At 37.9% G+C, this 19,828-nt stretch overlaps 2 protein-coding genes across 7 annotated transcripts; both read left to right on the top strand.

Annotated features, from left to right (window-relative positions):
* Positions 1 to 5,324: 5,324 nt before the first annotated feature.
* LOC121761913 (zinc finger protein 385A-like) lies at positions 5,325 to 9,238 on the top strand. Of its 2 annotated transcripts, none has more exons than XM_042157626.1 (2): positions 5,325 to 5,798; positions 7,689 to 9,238. In XM_042157626.1, exons 1-2 carry the CDS (start codon positions 5,472 to 5,474, stop codon positions 9,012 to 9,014), a joined length of 1,653 nt encoding a protein of 550 aa, XP_042013560.1. In that variant the 5' UTR covers positions 5,325 to 5,471; the 3' UTR covers positions 9,015 to 9,238. The 2 variants fall into 2 exon arrangements, with proteins under 2 accessions (XP_042013560.1, XP_042013561.1); XM_042157627.1 differs by having other exon boundaries at positions 5,660 to 5,798; positions 6,516 to 9,238.
* Positions 9,239 to 9,965: 727 nt separating this feature from the next.
* Positions 9,966 to 19,425, top strand: LOC121761911. 5 transcript variants are annotated; one of them, XM_042157625.1, is made up of 17 exons: positions 9,967 to 10,885; positions 11,176 to 11,718; positions 11,825 to 11,944; positions 12,018 to 12,164; positions 12,251 to 13,978; positions 14,070 to 14,186; positions 14,329 to 14,511; positions 14,593 to 14,655; positions 15,303 to 15,374; positions 15,471 to 15,734; positions 15,885 to 16,004; positions 16,339 to 16,398; positions 16,890 to 16,930; positions 17,734 to 17,811; positions 17,918 to 18,002; positions 18,140 to 18,301; positions 18,734 to 19,425. In XM_042157625.1, exons 1-16 carry the CDS (start codon positions 10,067 to 10,069, stop codon positions 18,269 to 18,271), a joined length of 4,572 nt encoding a protein of 1,523 aa, XP_042013559.1. In that variant the 5' UTR covers positions 9,967 to 10,066; the 3' UTR covers positions 18,272 to 18,301; positions 18,734 to 19,425. The 5 variants fall into 5 exon arrangements, 2 of the variants coding, with proteins under 2 accessions (XP_042013559.1, XP_042013558.1); XM_042157624.1 differs by having other exon boundaries at positions 9,968 to 10,885; positions 18,771 to 19,425; XR_006042125.1 differs by lacking the exons at positions 18,140 to 18,301; positions 18,734 to 19,425 and adding an exon at positions 16,482 to 16,524 and having other exon boundaries at positions 9,966 to 10,885; positions 17,918 to 17,940.
* The last annotated feature ends 403 nt before the right edge of the window (positions 19,426 to 19,828 follow it).

The raw sequence follows: 19,828 nt of genomic DNA, 5'->3' as shown, positions 1-19,828 counted from the left end.
GTTATTTCTAAATTTTTATAATTAATTCAATTTAATTGCCATGTTGCATATATCAATCCTAGCGGATTGATATTCCAATCATAAGTTTGATATTCGGTCTTGATTACAATTAAATCTATAGTTTTTTTTACTATAATTTCAAGCTCTTACGTGTATTTGAAATTTCGACTTATGAGTAACCTATATATTGATTATTGGCGATAAACTTGACAGAGTACATATATCAATGTGATGAGCAAATTACGTCATTATAATTTTTTCCATTGTGATTTCTTTTACTCTTCTCTACATTATTCTGTCTTTTATTTTACTCTCTCCATTTTAATTATTTATTATCATTTTCTCAAAATAAGTCTAAAAAATAAGTGACTCAAGTAATTTGGGAAGGAAAGAGTATGATTTAGACATTAATAATTTGTAATGAATATTCCATATATCTTATGCTATGATTTTTAGTAATATTATCTATGCAAATTTGATCAAATAAATATTATATGGTTTTTTCTTCACATTAGAGATTTTATTGCACTTTTGCAACTTATGTGAGTTAATGCAAAAGTTCATTTTATCCTGAATATTAAATTACTAAAAATATTAAAAATTGTATATATTAACAGTAGTATTTTGATCGAACATGCTCACAGAGTAATTGCATTTCGTAATGTTGTAAATTTTAATATTCCTTTTTTTTATTGAAAATAACGTGATGCAAAATAACGTGTCCCTTGAAAATTGAAATTGCATTTAACAAAGGGGCCAATCCACATGTCGCTTCATCGCGCACTATATATTTCTTTATCTGAGGAATCTTCTTTTCCCCGTTTTCCACCTATTAAAGTAGTAAGTGAATTAAATGTTATTATGAGGTGATTTGTGTTAATTAACTTATACTCCCTCCGTTCCAGACAACTCGCACATTTCCTTTTTGGCACGGAGATTAAGGAATGAGTGTATAGCAAAGTCAACAATTGCAGTTGTAGGTGATAATTTTTACTAAAAATGGAAAGAGTGCAAATAACTTGGGACGCCCAGAAAGGAAATAAGTGCAAGTAGTCCGGGACGGAGGGAGTATTTTTTCAACAGTTTATGCGAGTGTTATGATTATAATAAAATCATTACTTAATTTATTTGTTTTTTTTCATTTTTTTTAATTAGTCTCGTACATTTATGAAATCATGATTAGTTGGACACCATCTTTGATAAACAGTTTAATGGTGATTAGAAGTGTCAAATTTGTGGTCCTTCAAATTAGAAAAGTATCAAAATAAAAGTAAATACTAGTGATTATCGTTCTTAAATTAGAAAATTTTGAAAAATGCATTTTGATGAGTCTTAATCCAAGTGGTTGTAGAATGGGCAAACTTAGACCATGTAATAAATAGAAGAAGATAAGATTGGTGTGGCCAAACCCCAAATCATTCGTACCATCACTATCTATCGGTGGCTAGGTATATTCTTTTGGCAAAGATTTACTGTTTTTTAAATTTTTAATTCCAAAAATATATCTGACCAATTTTCGTCCATGTATCATTATATTCTCCATATTTGAAGAATATATATATGCGTTTTATGAGACATTTTCCTTTTGGTGAATAGTAATGATTAGTTTATTCCCTTGGCTTTTACGCGTTTCTGTCGAAATGATACCAACATTGAATATTTACATTTTATTCAAATACAGTGATATAAAGAAGGGTGTATTAAGAAAAAAAAATTAACCAAGAAGGGTGAATTAAGAAACAAAAATCAACAAGAAGCATAAAGCCCGGACTCAAAAACAATTTAACCCCGTCCCCATTTCCGGCCCCAAGTCCCCTCCACGTCATCATTCCTCTACAGTTGCGGCCTAGGCCCTAACTGCTGTAACCCTGCAGGTTGCGGTCCGGGCCGCAACTAATAAATGACACTATTCACAACTCCAACCTATTTAACTCGTAAATGCAATTCGTTGAACAATTGAAACCGGGAAAATGCATTGTTCATTAGAAATTAACATTACATTACTAGACGAAGCAAATTTGAAATACAAGACGTTGTAATGTCGACGTTGCTACCGACTCCCGGACTAGGTTGTGTCTGCGATGGTTGCGACGACGGTATGTACCAATTGTTCGAGTTAACGAACTCCTCCATCTCACGTTGATCGTTGTTGAACCAATCTATTGGCGCCGAAACAAAGGGTATAATAGAGTATTGAAATGGAACGCGGGATTGAAATGGATGGAACGCAAGCTCGTATTTATAGACATCGAATTAAAAAAAATTGGATTTGCGGCCCGGCCCGAAGAGCGTGTAACGCTGGGCCGGGCCGCGGGACATGCGGCCCGTCACCGTGCAACCCTGTCCCGGGCCGGGACGCGGGACGCTCACCAGGCCGGGAACGCGGCCCTGGGACCGGCCTGGGCCGTGACTCGCCTCCGTGTAACGCATGGGACGGGCCGGGACTCGCGATTTGCGGCCCGGCCCGACGCGTTACAGATGCTCTAAACTATCAAAACTGGACTAATGAGTCTGGCCACACACTATTTGGTAGTAATATAAAGAGGCTAAGCTAATACATACGAAATATATTAAGTATTGGCTTGATAAGGACCAATCTTCCCGATTTGGACATGATATTCATTTTCCATATATTTTCAACCTCATCAAGTATGGGCTTCCAAGTGAGGTTTTTCTCGGATTAGCGCCAAACAAAATACTAAGGTCTGTAGTTGGTACTCCCTTCCTTCCTTAATAATTGTCCACTTTGGTTATGACATAAATTTTAAGAAATGTAAAGAAAAGTGAGTTAGAAAAAGAGAAATAAGAGTTTCACTTTTATATATTAGTTTTATCATAAAATGTGAGTAGAATGAGTTAGTAGAATGTATAACATACTTATCATTTATGATAAAAGTGAAACTGAACAATTAATAAGGGACGGTCGAAAATGATAAAAGAGGACAATCAATAGGGGACGAAGAGAGTAATTCGGTAGCCCCACTTTTCTTTGTGGCTAGGACTTTTTGAATCAGTTGCTCGTCACCCCCCAAGGTGTGAAGATGGATTTTCCCTAATTGCCCGCAGGGGCGTAGCGCAGTTGGCGACGGAGGGGCTGATCTTGCTGCAATGAGCCTGGGTTCGAATCCCACTGTTGTCGTGTAGTTGCTTCCATCTCTCAGGCACAAGTGTGGGGCCTTGGGAGATGGGCTTTTGGCAGTCTGGGTTAAGGCCTCCCCCTTAACGGGCTACTGTGTACACTGATTGAACCCCCTCATATGATGTCGGGCCAGAGTGTGGGAACCGCCAAGGCAACGGAATCACCTTTTTTGCTGTAATGGATTTTCCCTAATTAATTTTTATTCCAGTCATCTGCTCAAAGCAGAAGAATGTCGTCCATAAACTGGAGGTGTGTGAGTTTGAACCCATTCCTCCCAATGTTGATACCTTATACTCTTAGAAATGCATGGATTTTATTCTAGTGAGATCTTGGGACCCACATATTTTGTAAATCAATTCGTGTGTTTAGTGATTAAGATATCAACTCAGATTTGCATTTATGATATATTTATGTTTTTCCATTTAAGGCGTATGTTCACCAAAATAACCCCAGAACATGGAAGGTGGGAAATTAAATGCGGGGGCATACAAGTAATCTTATACTCATTTCTGACTTACAACTCATCCCAGTTTTAAAAACCACGGCCACTTCGAGATTTGAATTTGAGTAAATCTACAATGAACAGTGCGGGCTTTGCCATTATCCTAAGGCCTGTTGGATTTAATTCAACGAAGATGAGAACAGCTGAAATAGCCCAGAAATGAAGTCAATTCTTGCTATATCCACAAAACTGAAAACGTAGGATCCCATAATTCTTCCTTTCACTTCTTCTTCTTTTAAAATTATTTACATAGACAAATAATTTATTACACAATCTGTTTAATTCAATTAATTCTTTCTTTTAAAAAATATTTTCAAATAAAATGGTCCACTATTGTCAGATCATCCTTGCATGAAGTTGCAACCTACATCATATCTAAGCCATCTATATAGAATTTGTATTGAATTATAATTCCAAAATTTTCAATTTCATGATTTGAATTCCATATCAAAAGTAGAAAAATGGAATTCCAAATAGTCATAAAATTAGATAGCTTCACTACCCACTACACACATTTCACATACACTACACACATTTCACCCACTTCACACATTACACATATTTCACACACACTACACACATTTCACACACACTACACACATTTCACACACACTACATACACACTTCACACGTTTCACACCCTATACACACAACACAAATTTCACACACTACACAAATTTCACACATTTCCCGTATTACACATATTTCACACACTACACAAATTTCACACATTTCCCGCATTACACACATTTCACACACTAGATACATTTCACACACTACACAAATTTCACACATTTCACACTATACATACACTACACAAAATACACAAGCTACATACACTATACACAAAATACACATACTACACAAATTACACACACCGACACAAATTTTGCACAAAATACACACATTGAACCCAAAAATACACACACTATTCACAAACCAAAATTTCAAATTTGGTTCAGTTTAAACTTTTGGAAAAAAATTTAGATCGGAAAAAAAATCCCAAAACTGAAAAAAATATATCCAAAAATCGGATACATGAAATGTGTAAAGTGTGGAAGTGTGTGAAATTTGTGTAGTGTGTGATATGTGTGTAGTGCGGGAAATGTGTTAAGTGAAATGTGTTAAATGTGTTTTGTGTGTGAAATGTGTGTAGTGTGTGAAATGTGTGTGGTGCGGGAAATGTGTGAAATCTGTGTAGTGTTGTGTATTGTGTGAAATTTGTGTAGTGTGTGTACTGTGTGAAATTTGTGTAGTGTATGAAATTTGTGTAGTGTGTGAAATGTGTGTAGTGTGTGGGGTGTGTGTGTATTATGTGTGTATAGCGTGTGAAGTGTGTGTGAGTGTGTATTTTGTGTATAGTGTGTGCACAACTTATTCAAATTCAATTTCATATCAATTACTTCATTTTGCCAAACATTGAATTTTGAATTGAATTTAGAATTCAATTTCTTCCAATTCTATTCCATAGAATTCTAATTTCGTGTAGCAAACGGAACCTTAAAGTTATGTATAGATTGAATCAATTTTTTTTATATTTTTTTGGAATGCAAAATAACATGACAACACTACAAATGCCGTAATAATAAAAGTAAATTATCAGTGATAATAATTTAATTTTAATTGTACTATAAAATTGATATATTCGTAATGCAAATTGTAACAGTATCAATATGCATAAACTGTACTAATTCGATATGCGGAAATTTGATCCAACTCGATTTACCCCAATCAGAAATCCGCTGTCGGAAATTCATGTGTCAACATTTTCCATAAATGAAATCATTATCAAAGGAAAATTGAATTTGCAGGATCACCAATCAACCAACCATGAATTACTTCACGCACAACCAGCAACAGCATGATTACGATCCCTCTTCTCAGAACCAACAATCATACGATCAATTCACCAATAATCCTTATTCTTATTCATGTCCTTACCCGAACCCTCAATTCACCACTACCATTCCTCCATATTCATACCAGAATCCCCCCGTACAACCATCACAGCACCAAGAACAAGAGCCTAATCCACCTGGGGTAACGCCGCCGCCGCCACAGGTTCTCCAGAATTCCTATTATCAGTACAACCCTAATGGCGGCGGCGCTGCTGTTCCGACTGCAGCCTCACAATTGGGGGCGATGGTTCATCAGCCGGTATGATTTGTTTCCCCTTTTCGTTTTGGGGGTTTTGTAATTGTTGTTTAATTTTGAAAATAAAAAAAAAATCTGCGTGCTTTATATGATGGAGGAGTTCATCGAATTGTTCACCGTATATTTTTGTGATCAGTGAGGTTTTGACTAAGCTTATTCAATTGGGATATCCCTAATGTGAATTTGGGGCATCTTTATCCTTGCATTTTAAAAACAAATTAATCTTCTTTTTATTGAATACTCTAAGTTTGATATGTTCACTCACAATTGGAATTCTGATGTTCTAATTTTGAAAGTGATTTAGATGTCTAACTATGTCCCAGTCTTTGAGCTTAGTTATATGAATTCGATACGAGCTTGTCTTCTGGCTAATCAAGCGAGGGTGAGTGCTTCCAAGTTGACAGTGTTCTGCTAAGCTGATTATGCTTCGTAACCGTCTTTTCTGCATAACATTAACTTCACTTGGGATATCGGAAGTTGGTTGGTTATGCGAGAAACGGTTGGTTCATGATAGTTATAATGGGCTGAGTAGAATAGCTTTCGTTAAGCTGGACAAGTTGATAGTTGTGCCTGAGCTTAAAGTACTGCTGCTCAAGCTCATGGCGAACCAAATCACTCATTGTCCGTTGTCAACATGATACCGGCTTAGACAGCCCGTCGTACAGTTCAATTTTCTTTACCTTGGTTCATCTCTCCTGAAGTTGTTTTTGTCATTTGCAGAAGAACTAGTTACAAGGGCTGGGAAGATTTCACAATTCAGTAAATGTGTCCTTCGTTCCTTTATATAGTTCTTGTTCCTCTAATGGTCAGGTTGGTCGATGATGTCCTGCTGTTGAGCGCCATTCATTCTATGAGTTTTTCTTATTCATGAAAAATTGAAGGCTTCAACTTTTTTCATGATCTTTTGGAGCACTCAATATCTTTTTATTACGTATCTGCAACATATTAGATGTTGTCAATTTCTGAAGACATAAATTAAATAAGTTGGACTATGTGGCTGCAACCCTTAATACTTTTCTTAATTTGCAAACACAAGGTTATGGAAAACTATTCTTTCCTTCTGCTTTATTTGATTTTTGAGATTATAGTTGGAGTTACTGAACTAATTGCATTCTGACTAATACTTTCTGTCAGTTAATTAATTGCTTGGCTTTTCACTTCTTAGTTGCCCTTTTTCTTGTTGTATGTTAGAACTTTGAAGTGTCTGTAAAGCTAAACCCTCATTTAAGATCTCAACAAAATTCCTAGCTATAGCCTATGGCTTCTTGCAGTTCAGGGTATTCTCGTCACTTTTCAGTAAGCACTGGGCTTTTCGATAATTATGTGTTGCCATAAGGATCACATTATGCTTCTTCGACAATTGTTTAAAATACTTTGGTCCGATGTGCATCTCATCTTGGTAGCTTGCTCCTTGCTAATAGTTGGTTTTGATTATTTATATACACGACTAATATTTGTACATCTAAATATATATTGATGTGAAATGTTCATGCTTTAACATGATTTGAGATGCTGAACTCCCGAGTGATTTTCCATTATGTCGTACTGTTTTCCAACTTAAAATCTTTTCTACCATTTGTGATTTTCGTATTGAGCAATTACATCTTTTGAAAATATCTATTTTTTAATATCAAACATATAGTATTACCATATATTGTCCTATACTGTGGCTTCAGACAGTAGAATTAATTTTATGGACTTCATCAAATAGCTAAAACAACGGGCTTTCTCTAGCTCGGTCTATTACTTTGTTTCCTTTTGACATTTTATCTTCATATATTATTAACATTACATGTCCATTTTTTAAAGCATTTCTTTATACTAGCAGTTATTCTTCCAGGATTCTTCCATTTCTATATTTCACTTGAAAATCTGAATGATATGGTTATACAGATTGTGCAACCCTTGTACGGAACTGTAGGCTTTATGGATGGAATGGTTCCTAGAGGAGACCCCCAAACCCAACCTGATCCAAAACTAAATGTCTCGAGTTATGTATTTGGTGTTGATGGATACGTCGGAGGTCATTCTTTGCCTATGAATGCAACAACACCTTATCAGGACCATTCAGCAACTACTTATGCTGGAATACACTTGCAAGGAGGGCCTTTTCAACTCCTGCCACAGCCTTCTGGTGAGCCCCATTATGGTCATCGAGCAAACGTCTCAGGCCGGACAAATCGTGGTCGTGGACGCGGCAAAGGCTCTGTACAGCGGAAACATGCAGGAGCGGCGCCTCTGCCCATGGTACAGTCCGGTGCTTCAAGTGTTGCTCCAACACAGCCTTTGCAGGGTTCAGCTCAGTTGGTATCTGTTTCGCCAGCTCCAAAAGTCGTGTCGTGTGAACTCTGCAAGATTGAATGCAATACTCTTGAAGTTCTTCAACAGCACTTGATTGGTAAAAAGCATAAGAAAAAATTGAAAGTCTTTGAAGAATTACAAAACCTCAACAAAAAGGTGACTAGTGGACAAGCTGATCAGGTGCCTGCTTCTGCTATTCAATCGAACTCCGAAGCCGTTTCAATGCCTAACCTGGTTGAGGGGTCTGGCAATCAGCAACCTCAACAAGAAGTTTTACCTTCTCAAGAAAGTAATGAGGAAAGTAAAGCTGCAGGAGAGAAACGCAAGGTAGAAGAGGTGGAACATCCCGAAGAATCAGCCAAAAAGATGAGGGTGGATGGGCATGAACGCGTAGGACGTGGGCTCAAGCATAAACTAAGGGGTGGTAAGAGCAACAGAATGATGAGGCCTTCTGTTAGGTCAAACAGTTTGGTTCAGCCGCCTAAACCAAAAGAAGTTACACCCTTAGTTTGTGAATTGTGTAATGCGAAGTGTGAATCTCTCGTCGTTTTTCAAAGTCATTTGGCAGGAAAGAAGCACAAATCAAAAGCCAAGCGCTTCATGAGCCAAGTTGAACAAGAACTTCCCCAAGCTCAAGGACCAGCAACAATGCAAGGATTCGGTGCCTACCAGGTTGCATCTGCTCAACCAGAATCGCTTGTAGCAGTCTCCGGAGGAGCTTTATTTCCAGCGACTATTGCTGCAGAAGGAACAGGAAACATGGGATGTCCGGTTACTGGATCGAGTGTTCTTTATCCCAGTGCTGAAATGGTAGGCGTCGCTGCTGGTTTTGAGCAGGCAGTTTCATGTGGAACAACCTTATGCGGTTCTTCATCGGAGCAGAATTCGTTATTCGTAACACAGCCCCCTCCCAACTGAGCTCTCATTTCGGAGATTGTGGAAGCAGATTTTGAGCTTCTGGCATGAATGAGGAGTGCAACTACAGCTGTTACATCTTTTGCTATCTGCATATTTTCTTGTGATTGAATTTTGAATTCAAATAACCTAATTAGTTTCAGCATTTTATATTTGAGAACAAAATTGAGACTCTTTTTGTATGGGTAAACTTTATCAAACAATGATACTCGCATTTTTCTGCCTAATCCACATGTTTGGTGACAAATGGCTAGTTTGTTTCTTGTGAAGGGGAATTGGTCTCTAAAAAGTGGAGTAATCTTAAGAATTTTGGTAGAATTTTAAATTTTATCATAAACTTAAAAGCTTGTTCATAAAAATCTTAAATTTTGTTGTTGTTTAGGATTTTCCATCATAATCAAAGTTTATGATTTTTACAATAATTTTTTCTTTATAAATTCAACCAAAAATTTTTGTGAATCCATGTTATAGCTCGGCCCGTAACATTTTGAGCAAGACAGATAGTGATTAGGTGAGCTTGAAAAATAGAAGTTTCATTTTGATGTAAAATCAGTATAATTTAATTAGTAATAATGTATATTAAGTTTTTAATTGATTAAATTTTGTACAAGAAACAATAATTTTTTTTGGCAAAAGAAAGCATATTACAAAGAAATTAATGAAGATAAATTTATCATGTAGCATCCAACTGTAGAAATCTGTCGGGGATTCTTCAGCACATGAACGACTTTCTGAAAAGAATATGCATAATGCGATAAAAATTCGCAGCGAAATTTCCTTCTCTGCGTTGTTTTATTGGAGTATGAATTAAATAAAATAAAACAATCAATTATGATAGCTTTACAACTTTCAAAATTAGAATATGAATATTTGTATAACACCGTTGAGTGAAGATTACCTAAAATGAAAATTTAGAAAATATTTTATATTTTTTCATTAATTCAAATCCCCAATTTATTCGGTTTCCAATTTCCACCGTAGTAATTTATGATCGCCGCTTCATTCGGCCAACAACACCCTCCGCACCGGAGAAATTCCCGCCGCCGAATATTCCGATGAGTTCGCGAGAGAAGCTTCTGGACTCTCTCACCGCTCACATCTCTCTCTACCACTCCAAAAACGCTGGAGGCAGCCCCAATTCGAATCCTAGCATCCGATCAACCGTACTCCGATGGTTCTCTTCGCTGTCGGTGCACCAGCGCCGCGCGCACCTAACAATTCTCGACGTGAACTTCGTTGCGATCCTCATCCAGATGGAGGAGAAGCTCCACTCCAGCGGCTGCGGCCGATTCATCATCCTCCCCGACCTCCCGCAAAATGACGGTTCTTCCCTCCCCACGCTGTGTTACCGGAAATCCGAGGGTTTGCTGTTGCGATCCTCTGACTCCAACGGCGCGGAGCGCGAGATTCACGGCTCGCTAGAGCTGTTCAGCTCGAGGGAGGGCGAGAAGGGTGGGGAAGGGGGCGGATTTGGCCGTCTCGATGCGGTGTGTTTGAGTGAGGTTTTGGTGGAGGATGTGAGTAGATTTGTGGATGTTATGGATGAGATTACGCACGGGGAGTTTCTGAGGGGGGGAGAGGAGGGTGAGATGGCGGCTGATTGGTTAGAGCTCGCATGGCTCAAGGCAAAGGGGTATTATAGTTTGGAGGAGTTTGTTGTGAATAGGATGGAGGTGTCGTTGAGGTTGGCATGGTTGAATAGTAATAGTGGGAAGAAAAGAGGGGCGAAGTTGAAGGAGAGGTTGATTGCTGCTGGTGTTGCAGCGAATGTGTTCTGGCGGAAGAAAGGATGTGTCGATTGGTGGGAGAAGTTGGATGATTCTGTGAAGAAGAAGGTGTACTCTACATACTTGGGGAAAGCTGCACGCTCAATGGTACTTTGTTATGCGCTTCGGTTTACACAAGTTCACTGTTTTAAATTTCTGTGTTGTTTATATTATGCGCAATTTGCTTATATTTGTGTGCTGAAATCGAAACTGGAAGCAGCATATTGTTCTTTAGGAAATTAAGAATGGTTTACCGGATTGTTTACTATCTATTCTTGAAAGCTTTATCTGCATTTCCGAGCAAATTGATGGATAGGTTCTGATAGTTCCAATTAATGTTTTAGCACGTTTTTCACATTAAATTTATGTCTGATATATCTCGCTATTGTGAACCTCAGACAGCTGATATGGTGAAGGGGAAAGTTAGCTTCTCAGATGATAAAATGTGGTTATATGATGGTAGCAATAAGCACTTACTGAGATGTGATTCTGATTCATTGGGTAAACGAAATATTGCAACAAGCAGGAGGATATTTTCAAAAGTTAGATTTAAAGCCAAGCCTGCAGAAGATTCGGGGGATCTCTCTGCACTGTGTCAAATTTTCAATAGTTTGTGCATTCTTCAGGTTATTTCTACTTTGTTATCTGCAGCTCAGTTTGATGGTTACCAGAAAGAGAAACTTTTTTTCAGCTCCCTGGACTGTATAAATAGTATTTCGGACATCATAATTAGGAAATTGCGGGAGTTACTCATGGTTATTTCACTTGATTGTACAAAAATTGAGTTACTCGGAGAGGAAAATATGGATTCTCGAACAAAGAAAGTAAATGAGAAACATGTTTCCAACAATCGTAAGAAGAAAGGGAAGAACCACAATAAAAAGTTGAATCCTGTTCCAAGACCTTCTCAAGATAATTCAAAACCAATAACGCCGGCTAAGGTATGTATTTGTTACACATTTACTGATAATCAATTGAAATATGCCGTTTAAGCAAGGACATCCATTACAATGCAAATTCTCACTACAATATGTCAATGTATTTCAGGGTAGAGTAGCTGGGAAGTTATGTATCAGCCATGAAGATATTAGACAGTCGGACAAGTATGACAGTGAAGTTCCAGAAAAGGATCCAGCACATGAGAATCACTTAACAGTGCATCCAATGGTTGTGATTGTTTTTCCTTCTTTATATAAGTTGATAGATGATGGATAGTTTTTAACTGGTTGATCATCACCAGGAACCTGTAAAAGGAATAAATAATGGAAAAGTCCAAAATGCTTCCAGAAAGAGTAGGAAAGAAAGAAAAAAGCGTAAAAGCTGTGGCTCCAATGGTCCAGAGGTTGATAATTGTCAATCAAGATCCATTAAAGTTACCTCTACCCGGGTTAGTTCTCAAGATGGAACTTTAACGTCTGATTGGACTTCTAGAAGTTTAATTTTTGGTCTTACTTCTAATGATACTGTGTTCAGATTGACAGGCCTGATGCAAACTCAAGTCTTTCTAATAGTTTAGGCACAGATATCCTTGGGCAACATGTGGGGAGTTGTTATTCTACTAAAACTGATACTCATCTCTGCTTGAGTAACAATCAAAACGTGGGTGTAGTGAATGATGGTGCCACAAGGCCCATAACTAAACCTGGCTCCATGGATGGGAATCTGGATTCTGGTGCTACGACTGTTGAGGCTGTGGTCAAGTGTAATGACAGTATGTCCTCAAATGTGATTGACCATGTAAATTATGCAGTGTGTGATTCAGGGAGACAGATGAAAGGTAGTGAACCAGAGGGGAAAATGTCTCAGGGTACGGAGCAAGAAAGTCTAGGTCTCCTTAGAGTTCGGGCCATAAATTCACCTGCATACACTTCTTATGAGTGGCCAAGTACAGCTCCAATCCATCCTTCAACAAGTGCACATCACCCTGGTGCCGCTGATAGATTGCATCTTGATGTTGATCACAATCTACGGAGTCATTTCCACCATTCTTTTGTACAAACTTTACAATTAAGAAATTCTCCTACCGATGGGGCATATAATGGAATTATTCCCAGACCTCTGCCAATGAGTTTAGATTGCCCCCCCATGGTGCGCGGCGTTAATAGGCTAGTCCCATCAAGTACTTGCAATTATGATTCTGATTTCATTTCAAGACGGCAGTCTTCATTTCGGCAAAGCATTGCAGCTCACAGTGTGCAGTCTGGTGCAGCGACTTCTGAGGATGAAAGGACCGTTTCTAGTGAAATGATGGAATTACCTGATGTCCCAAATTCACTGGAACTGACAGACGAGCATGATAAGAACTGGATGTCTGAGGAAGAGTTAGAGACTCATGCAATTGGACTTGGAGGGATGGATTACAATCAGTACTTTGGTGGTGGTGTGATGTATTGGAACCCTTCTGATCACCCAAGGACCAGTTTCTCTCGCCCCCCTTCTCTCTGTTCGGATGATAGCTCTTGGGCTTGGAGAGAAGCAGATATGAACAAGGATGTTGATGATATGGTTGCTTTCTCCTCCTCTTACAGTGCAAATGGCTTGACCTCTCCATCTGCTGGTTCCTTTTGCTCTCCATTTGATCCTTTGGGACCAGGACCTCTTAATTACGTTATGCCTGGAAGTGAAATTAGCAGCAAGGTTCTTCATTCTTCCTCAACCATGACAGATATTGGTGTAGAAGAGAGTGTATCTGGATCCGTCTCCAATATTTCAGGTGATGGAGATGTAACGACTGTGGACTCACTCCCCTACCCCATTTTGAGACCTATAATCATCCCTAGTATGCCGAGGGAAAGATCAAGATCAGAGTTTAAGCGTAGTTATGATCATAAAAGTCCCTGTGTTCCTCAAAACAGACGGGATCAACCTCGGATTAAGAGACCCCCTTCTCCTGTAGTCCTCTGTGTACCACGTGCTCCCCATCCACCTCCACCTTCCCCTGTTGGTGACTCCAGAAAACATAGGGGATTCCCTACTGTTAGATCTGGTAGCTCAAGCCCAAGGCACTGGGGTGTTAAAGGTTGGTTCCATGATGGAATCAATTTTGAGGAAACTATTATGCCCATGGAAGGGAGTGAAGTAATTTGGCCTTCTTGGAGGAACAAAGGCCTTCCATCCCGTCAAATTACGCAGCCTTTAGCAGGAACATTGCTTCAAGACCGACTTATTGCAATTTCCCAGTTAGCCCGTGATCAAGAACACGTAAGTTTGTATTGTAGGCAATGTACTTATTTCTGCTGGCATTGTGGACTCATAAATATCTTTCACTTTCTAACTCATCTTGTTTCCTCAGCCAGATGTTACATTTCCTCTGCAACCTCCTGAATCGCAAAACAATTCTCCTCACAAGGCTTCTCTACCTCTGGTCCATGATATTCTGCATGATGAAATCAACTCTTTCTGCAAGCAGGTATTTATTGCTGAATCAATGTCAATAACATGTAATGCATGATAGGTCCTTCACTGGGCGACAATTCTGGTTACACCCTGAGATTGGTATTAGACCGTTACTTTTCTTAAATAGTAATTGATGCTATTGTTTGTGAACTTAGGTTTCTGCAGAGAACTTCATCCGGAAGCCTTATATTAATTGGGCTGTTAAGCGCGTTGCACGATCCCTTCAAGTCTTATGGCCTCGTTCCAGAACAAGCGTTTATGGCTCAAATGCAACTGGTTTATCTCTGCCATCTAGCGATGTGGACCTTGTGGTTGGTCTGCCTCCTGTGAGGAACTTGGTGAGATATGCTTAGAGATGTTGATTTTTTTTTTCCAAAAGAAAAAATCTAGCAACAGACTCATTTTCGATAAATTTTCAGGAACCTATCAAAGAAGCTGGAATTTTAGAGGGACGTAATGGCATCAAAGAAACATGCCTTCAGGTTGGCAGGATGACAAAAAATCCTGTTTTTACAGACTTAATTGTTTAATAATTTAGTAGTCACATAATTCAAGAGTGATAACTCCGGTATGTCCAAAAGCTTTATACAAAATGTGCAAATCCAAGTCAACTTTGATCTTACCAACAGTGGTCAATGAGTTTAATATTTTAAATTATCTAGCTGCTAGAGTGGTGCATGTTGACAAGGATCTTAAATACTGGTTCTTTTGGTGGAAGGTCCTCAGCGACTTACCATGATTGGCATACTTCAGCATTGATTACTGTATGTGAGAGGAAAAAAAAATTTAACTGGAAGAAACTAATTCAAAATAAGATTTTACTTGCCCTTTTGTTTTGTAGATGCATAATACTCCTATCCTTTTTTGGCCTCCTGTTGGCTAGTTTGTTGGTGGGTGCGTTTTTGTTGGGCTAGGGTATCAGATTGTTGTATGTTATTTATTGCTAGCATTGTGCTATCTGTAGTTGTCTATCTTTTATGTCGGATAGGAATTAACGAATTAGCACCCATTCCTTCCAAAGATGTTACTCCGTAATAATCTTCCACATATAAATGCAGTTTTCCTTGGTAACTAATGTTATAAAATGACAACTTCTGCAATTGCTAACTTTTCTGGTTGCAACTTGCAGCATGCTGCCAGGTATCTTGCAAACCAGGAGTGGGTCAAAAGTGATTCTCTCAAGATTGTGGAAAACACTGCTGTAATGTCTCTTAAGATTTTTCCTTTTCTTTTTATTTCCTTCTGTTGAATTATTTACATGTCCTTCATGTCCAATCTCATTTTTTGTCACTTTTAGATACCTATCATCATGCTTGTGGTGGAAGTTCCTTCTGATCTTTTCTCTACTCCGTCAAATGTACAAACCCCCCCAAAGGAAGAAACAGTTCAGGTACCTTCTGACAATGGCAAAGCTATTCAGAATGATGCAGAAAACACGGAGTCTACTGCCTCTCTTAATTGGAGTAAGATAGGAAATGGCAGTAATGATGAATTCAAATCTGTTCGTCTTGACATTAGTTTCAAGTCTTCTACACACACTGGACTTCAGACAACTGGACTGGTAATTTTAATAGACACTTGATGCATTATGAGGAAATTTAGTGCAATCTAACCGGATCATGTTTAAAATGGTCCAATTTGTCTAGCACTAGCTTCAACTAGACATGTTTACATATTTCTTAGTCCTAGTTTTAATATATCTTTTGTACAGGTTAAAGATCTTACAGAGCGGTTTCCTGCTGTAACACCTCTTGCTTTGGTGCTAAAACAGTTCCTCGCTGATCGTAGCCTGGATCAATCTTATTCAGGTGGTTTAAGCTCATACTGCCTGGTAGGTTCCTGTTGTGTGAATGTCTAAATGTTTTAGCATGTAACCTTGTGCAACTTTGCCCTTCTGTTTTTGGCCACTCATGATACTACTCTTTTTGTTTTTAGACTATTAGTGTTACAACCTATGGTACCTGTTCATTTTCTTTTAAAGCTTTATTGCGTGTATCCAGATTTTTATTGTGTTTGTTTTATTTCATTGCATTGAAGCTTCTAGTTGAACATGGCTTGCATATGACCTTACTTCTGTAGTATCTATCCTTTATTCTTTACTTCACAAAAACTTTTCATACTTTTTTGAAGTTGCTGATCTTTTCTTGTACCTATGCATTTGACAGATATTATTGATCACGCGGTTTTTGCAGCATGAGCATCATCATGGCCGACCAATTAATCAAGTATGAATAATAATTCCTTACATAGATAGTTTTATCCTTAACTGTAGTAATTACACATAGTTTCATTTCGTAAACTATGACAGGCGCATCTCTACCTGTGGATGTATATTTGAAGACACTGGGTTGGTATTATGACATCCATAATTTGGTATTGCTTAATAGGAAAGTATTTTAGAAACAATTGCTTAAAAACGATCAATACAAATTAGAAAGATGAGAATCGAATTATAGGTTTAAACTAAAAAGGTTCAGATGCAATGCTAAATGATGGGATAAAATTGACAAGTTTCAAAGATATAGATAAAATTGATAAAATCAGTGAAGGTCAGGATAGATAGATTTAAATTTCCATGCATGTATATCACAAAGCCACTATTTAAATTTTCTGGGAACTAACATTTTAATTTGTTTTAATACTTAGTTTATCTGAAATAGTAGTATGCCGTATACCTATGGATTTTAATAATCTTCATTTAACAATATTTTTGTAGAATTATGGGAGCCTCTTGATGGATTTTCTATATTTTTTTGGGTAAGTAATATGTTCTTGGAAAACTGTTTTTATTTTTTTTGTTTATTTTGGAGGAAGATTTTTATTTCTAACATGCTGGGCTCCTAAACCTTAACTGAATCCAAACCACCTTGGATCGTGGTGGGTTGGCCAGCTTTGTCCAAAATGCAAGGCAGCTGAACATATTAGCCATACTTGAAATACTTTCTTCATCTCATAACATTTAGTAAACTGCAATCAAACTACAAAGTCGCAACTTGGCTGAATGGACAAATGTACGAGTGTTTCTGTGAATTACGTCCAAGCCACCCAACTTTAAAAGAGAGAGAGAGAGGCTGGGTGTAGCAGTGGCAGAGAAACCCACTCAAAGAAAAGGAAAGAAAGATCAAAATATGAGATGTACTATGTGCGATGACAGTTCCATGAATGACAATTGGAGGGTGGGTGGGGTGGGGTGGGGGGAGATGTGGTGTGTGCGATGGCTGACAGACCTGGCAAGAATATATTGACAAGGATAGAGGTTGAGAGTGAAAGAGACTGAAAGTTCTGGTCTTTAAGTTTTGATTTGTGATTCTTTTAAAAAAAAGTTGAAAATTATGAAGGGGAAAAGAAGGTAAATGGACCAACCCACCCAGCCTGTGGCCCAAATGGGTTGGACGGATCCTGAACAAGCCTACATTTTCCTTCTGCTGGCAGGTTGGGTTTGCTGGAAAGCCTAACCCAACTTTGCAGTTCTGGTTTAGATGCCTTTCAACTCTTAATCTTATTTCCTTTTCTTATCATCTGCATATGTATGATTTTGGATTGTGTGACCTTTTTTGTAGAAATGTCTTTGACCCACGACAAATGCGAATCTCAGTACAAGGAAGTGGAGTTTATTTGAACAGAGAACGTGGATGCAAGTACGAGTCTCTCTCATTTAGTTTATCATTCAGTTCAGATTTTTTATTTGTTTCTTTATTCCCTCTCTATTTTTCATTTTTACCAACTATACATTGTTTGTTGCAGCATCGACCCACTTTGCATCGACGATCCTCTGTTTTTGACGAATAATGTTGGCAGAAATTGTTTTCGCATTCATCAGTGTATCAAGGTCTCATGAAATTCTAAATTGAGAATTAATCTTTATTGGCAATTATGAGTGATGATCATGAAGCTACTTGGCCCTTGATATCTTTTTTATGAACGTATTAAATAATTAGATATTCTTGATTTTTTCAATTAATGCAGGCATTTGCTGATGCATATGCAATGCTCGAGACTATACTAACATGCCTTGACAATGATGGCATTGATGCCAAGACTACCAGTAAATTGCTTCCAAAGTTGATTCCCAGCATCGGTCATTTGGTAGGCACCTAGTATATGCAAGAGGGATTATACCATTCCAAGGTAATTTTACGAGCATCCACATGCCATTAGTCTTTGTGCATCTTACACCCCTACTTCTAGTAATGCTTACAAAATCATCAGAAACTTGATCAAGAAAGGGAAAAAGAAGCTAAGTTTGTACTCGTTCATATGGTTACTCTGGCATTATTCTAGATTTTGTGAACTCTTCTTTGCATTAATTGAAGTTCATGCCTTTGGAAAATTGGATCTCAGAAGATAAGAAAGTAGAAAGAAGCTGAAATCTGAAGCTGACAATAATGGAAACAAACTCATTTCAGAAAATGATTTAAGACATAGAAAAAGGTCATCTCCATCACCAGGATTTGTATCTTGTTCATGAAATTCAATGTATTCAGGAATTATATGTATATGCCATTTCATATTGACCTAATGATCCGTTTTGCGACAAATTTTCTGATTCATGATTATCAGGCTTGAGAATGCACCTTGCTTGTTATTGATATTGCAGCATCATCAGATTGGCCTAGTGAACAACTCCTGCTGGTGCCCAAGCACGTGCCCGTGCTGGCTCTGCACCGGTTGTCTCACAAACATCGAGAATGTCTTGCGATCATGGTGTAGGAAACAATCGGTTTGAGCACGCCACATTGATGTGCACTTGGAGATGATGTATGCATCTAAATCCAGCTCTTCCATATATTCACCTAACTCTCGAGTTGCTCCCCCTCCGTAAGAGGCCTTTGCAGCTGTGCTCGAAGAAGAAGAGCATAATGAGTATTGGCATTTCACTACAAGTCTTGTATGGGGATTGGGGTTGACACGCGTGAACGTTACAAGATTGGGAATCATACCATCTCCCTGTGAAAATGGCTATCGACTTTGGGGTGGAATGTCAAGAGATACTGTTGTTGGAAGATTGCTGAAATCTGCATGGTGAATTGGTCTTGTTGAGGTAAATTGCTCATGTTTGATTTTGTTTGTAATCATCTTTTAATAAATCTACGAAATACATATTATTTCATTTTATTAGTGTCGAGTGAAAACAAATATTGAGATTTATTTATTTCATTTTAATTGTGTCGACCGAAAACAAATATTGAGATTTATTGCACTCAAGAGCTCTTCTCAATCTATAGTAGAGAGGAATATCAACTTTTGCTCAATATTCTTTTTACTTTATTTGTGGTATCAGATTTTGTGAGTATCAATTTTTCAGGTGCTTCTTTTGAGGAAATCACCATCTTGTGTAATTTGTTTTTTTGTTCACGTTACCACTTGAGAGTGGAAAGGGGAGAAATTAAAACAGAGATTTTGTAATATGTTACACAAGGATTTTTATTGAATTGAGTGTATAACAAACGAATATACTCCTATAGTCCTATTCTAGCAACTTCTATAGTGTGAATTCATCATAGTTAATTTAAATCATGATTAATAAATTAAGTGTAAATTATAGGGCTGGGGAAAAATACCGAAATGTCGAAATATCGGCCTTATCGTACCGAAAAAATACCGAAAATACCGAATTTTTGGTACGGTATGATACCTTACCGAAATATTTCGGTA

The sequence above is a fragment of the Salvia splendens genome, chromosome 13 (genome assembly GCF_004379255.2).
Source record: "Salvia splendens isolate huo1 chromosome 13, SspV2, whole genome shotgun sequence".
NCBI classification, from domain to species: domain Eukaryota; kingdom Viridiplantae; phylum Streptophyta; class Magnoliopsida; order Lamiales; family Lamiaceae; genus Salvia; species Salvia splendens.
This window is presented reverse-complemented; position numbering and strand designations above follow the sequence as displayed.